The 2,500-nt window shown below is 39.7% G+C and overlaps 1 protein-coding gene across 2 annotated transcripts in view; it reads left to right on the top strand.

Moving 5' to 3' along the window:
* Positions 1-718: 718 nt before the first annotated feature.
* LOC137999637 (DNA damage-regulated autophagy modulator protein 1-like) overlaps positions 719-2,500 on the top strand; it is a 7,760-nt gene continuing 5,978 nt past the window's right edge. Inside the window, exons 1-2 of one of the 2 annotated variants that reach the window (XM_068845461.1) lie at positions 719-1,160; positions 1,280-1,879. In XM_068845461.1, coding sequence (XP_068701562.1) covers positions 1,511-1,879 — 369 coding nt within the window. In that variant the 5' untranslated portion in view covers positions 719-1,160; positions 1,280-1,510. Of the gene's footprint in view, positions 1,880-2,500 lie in introns of both variants that reach the window. The other variant, XM_068845460.1, reaches the window with a different exon arrangement.

The following is a 2,500-nucleotide window of genomic DNA, read 5'->3' as shown; positions in this document are numbered from 1 at the left end:
CTGACAAGGTCCTACAACCACGGTTTTTTGCAAGAAAACTCTCACGGGTCCTCTAACTAATTATTTTAGTTTCACTGCTCCATCGTACAAAATTGGCCTTGTTAGAACACTTGTTGATAGAACCATCAAAATCAATAACACTTGGGCGGGCCTTCATAATGACGTTAAGAACCTCACTTTAATTGTACGTAAATGCCTTTTCCCTTCACATCTAAGGGGCCCTGTTTACAAGCAGATAGGGTAATGCACCTGTCACTGTAAACCCCCACCCATGGGAAACATGGGGCATGGGTGGGGCTTTGTGGGGTCTTTGACTCTTTGCCTTGCCCGAGCGGGTGGGGGATTAATTCACTTTTTGGCTTTGCCTTCCTAAGGAGGTGGGGGATTAGTACATTTTGGCCTTTACTTTCCCTATGGGTTGGGGATTATACATTTTAGTCCGTTGCTTTGTCCGAGCAAGGAGTAAGGAAGGGTTGCAAAGGGGTCAGAATATTCACAGTAGGAAGTAGCAAGGATTGACAGGCCTACACTACTCCTTAACGGTTGAGACTTTTGTACCGTACAAAAGGGATTTTCCCCTTTGAAAAGATATGAGTGGTGGCTCTTTGAATTCAAATTTGCCATAGAGAAGACTGGTTCTGTATCAAGTGCCAATTTATTATGGCATTGAACTGTGTTCCAATTTTCATGGTTCAAGCTATATCGAAGGCGTTGATCGAGGATCGAGGACACGCGGTTAGGGGACAGTGATCGAAGAGTGTAGCACGTCTTGTAATTATAAGCTACATGTTTTACGAATACCAATTTCATGGCTTTTGATCAACACGACTTAGTATAATCACTTAAGGGATGTCATATTTTATTCATCGTGATCGGACTGACAAAATTAGTGAGTTGTTTTACTTTTTTGAAAACATGGTTTCGATATATAATATTCAGCGGTACTTTGTCTTCGAAAATCGCAAAGTATTCCTCTGTGTTTTCTTGCTTTTTTTATAGCTTAGTAAAAAAAAGATTTCCATATATTATTCTTACGCCGATAAATAATTGATTTTCATCGAATTACTTTCCTGGTACCAAATTACCGGATTAAAAAAGAGAGAGCAAATATTGTGATCAAGTTAAAATATGAACCTGTCCAACGACTCCTGTATTTGAAGGTGAAGACTATAGAAGGAGTACGGAAAATTCAAACTTCGTTGAACATTATTTTCCCACTGAATGTTTTGAATAGTGTAAAACAAACTTCCTGATTTTGACCAATCATTTTTCTTTAAAGGGACCTTAATCACTGTCTGCTTGGCCGGGTATTTGTTGCGATCCAAAAATTTGCATATGCTGAAGATCTCGATTTTCTTGACGCGATGAGAAACTAAGGGCCAAGTATCCATACGGCGTTAACAGACAGCAATCATCATTGGTCGATATTATTGTGAAAAATGGTGAAAAAGTTGAGTTGACCGGACCGGTTTAGTTTCAACTCCAAAGGCAGCCCAGTTTTAATCCAGCCATGTTCGAAGATATCTCACTTCGGCTCGGATATGGTTATCTGCCTGTTTTCTGGGGTCTTTTTACCTCGTTTACTTTTATCCTGTGTTACGGAATCGCAGTGTCCAAGAATCACATATACCCTTTCATCCCAGCCATCAGCGACACAGGAGCGCAGATTCCCGAAGCAAACATTTTCTCCGAGTTTTTCAATTTCTCGATAGTATTGATGGCATTCAGCCTTATTGTACGCTACCTTCAGTTTGAAATGCTGACGAAAGGACTGGATTCTCCTGATGTTCTCCTCTATCGTTTGAACAAGGTTGCACTTAGTTGTGGACTTGTCAGCGCTTTCGGTGGAACCTTGATCGCTAACTTCCCCTCGAAAGAGGTGAGTTCCGCATCAATTATCTCATGCACGTCCTCCCATCTTATCACATCGTTCTATCCTCCTGTATTAATTATCACAAAACTTCAAGTCCGTTTTCTTCACCCATAAAGTTTTCCTGTTGACCACAATGAATTGCATTTAGGGTGTTGTCCCAATTGATCTGCTCAAGGTAATTTTTAGCAAGTAAAAGCTTCAATGATCGCCGAAGAAACCTCGACTTTTGATCGCTCAGTTCAGTGATCGGCCGATTTAATTATCTCTCGAATGTACTGATTGAATCATGAAAGTGACGCACAAATCTATAGTATTTTTGGGGGGAACAAACTTTGTACTTCACTCACAAGCTTGGGTTTCTTGCTATTCATTTTGGCCCGGTTTCTTTCTCTGCAGCTGTAAATAGATAAACAATATAGTTTTCCTCTAATGTAAAATGCAAATTGAGGTGATTCTCTTCTTAATAAACAGAAACGCAAATCAAGTTTGAAAGAATTGATTTTTGCAAGACTTTCTACCGTGTTGTCCGGCTTGAAAAGAGGCTTTTTATCTTGGCATTTTATTTCGTAGACTAAATTTTTTTATCGATTTAACAGTCGGATAAAGAAGGTCAACTTTAAATCAAAG

The sequence above is a fragment of the Montipora foliosa genome, chromosome 4, assembly GCF_036669935.1.
Source record: "Montipora foliosa isolate CH-2021 chromosome 4, ASM3666993v2, whole genome shotgun sequence".
NCBI lineage: Eukaryota > Metazoa > Cnidaria > Anthozoa > Scleractinia > Acroporidae > Montipora > Montipora foliosa.
This window is presented reverse-complemented; position numbering and strand designations above follow the sequence as displayed.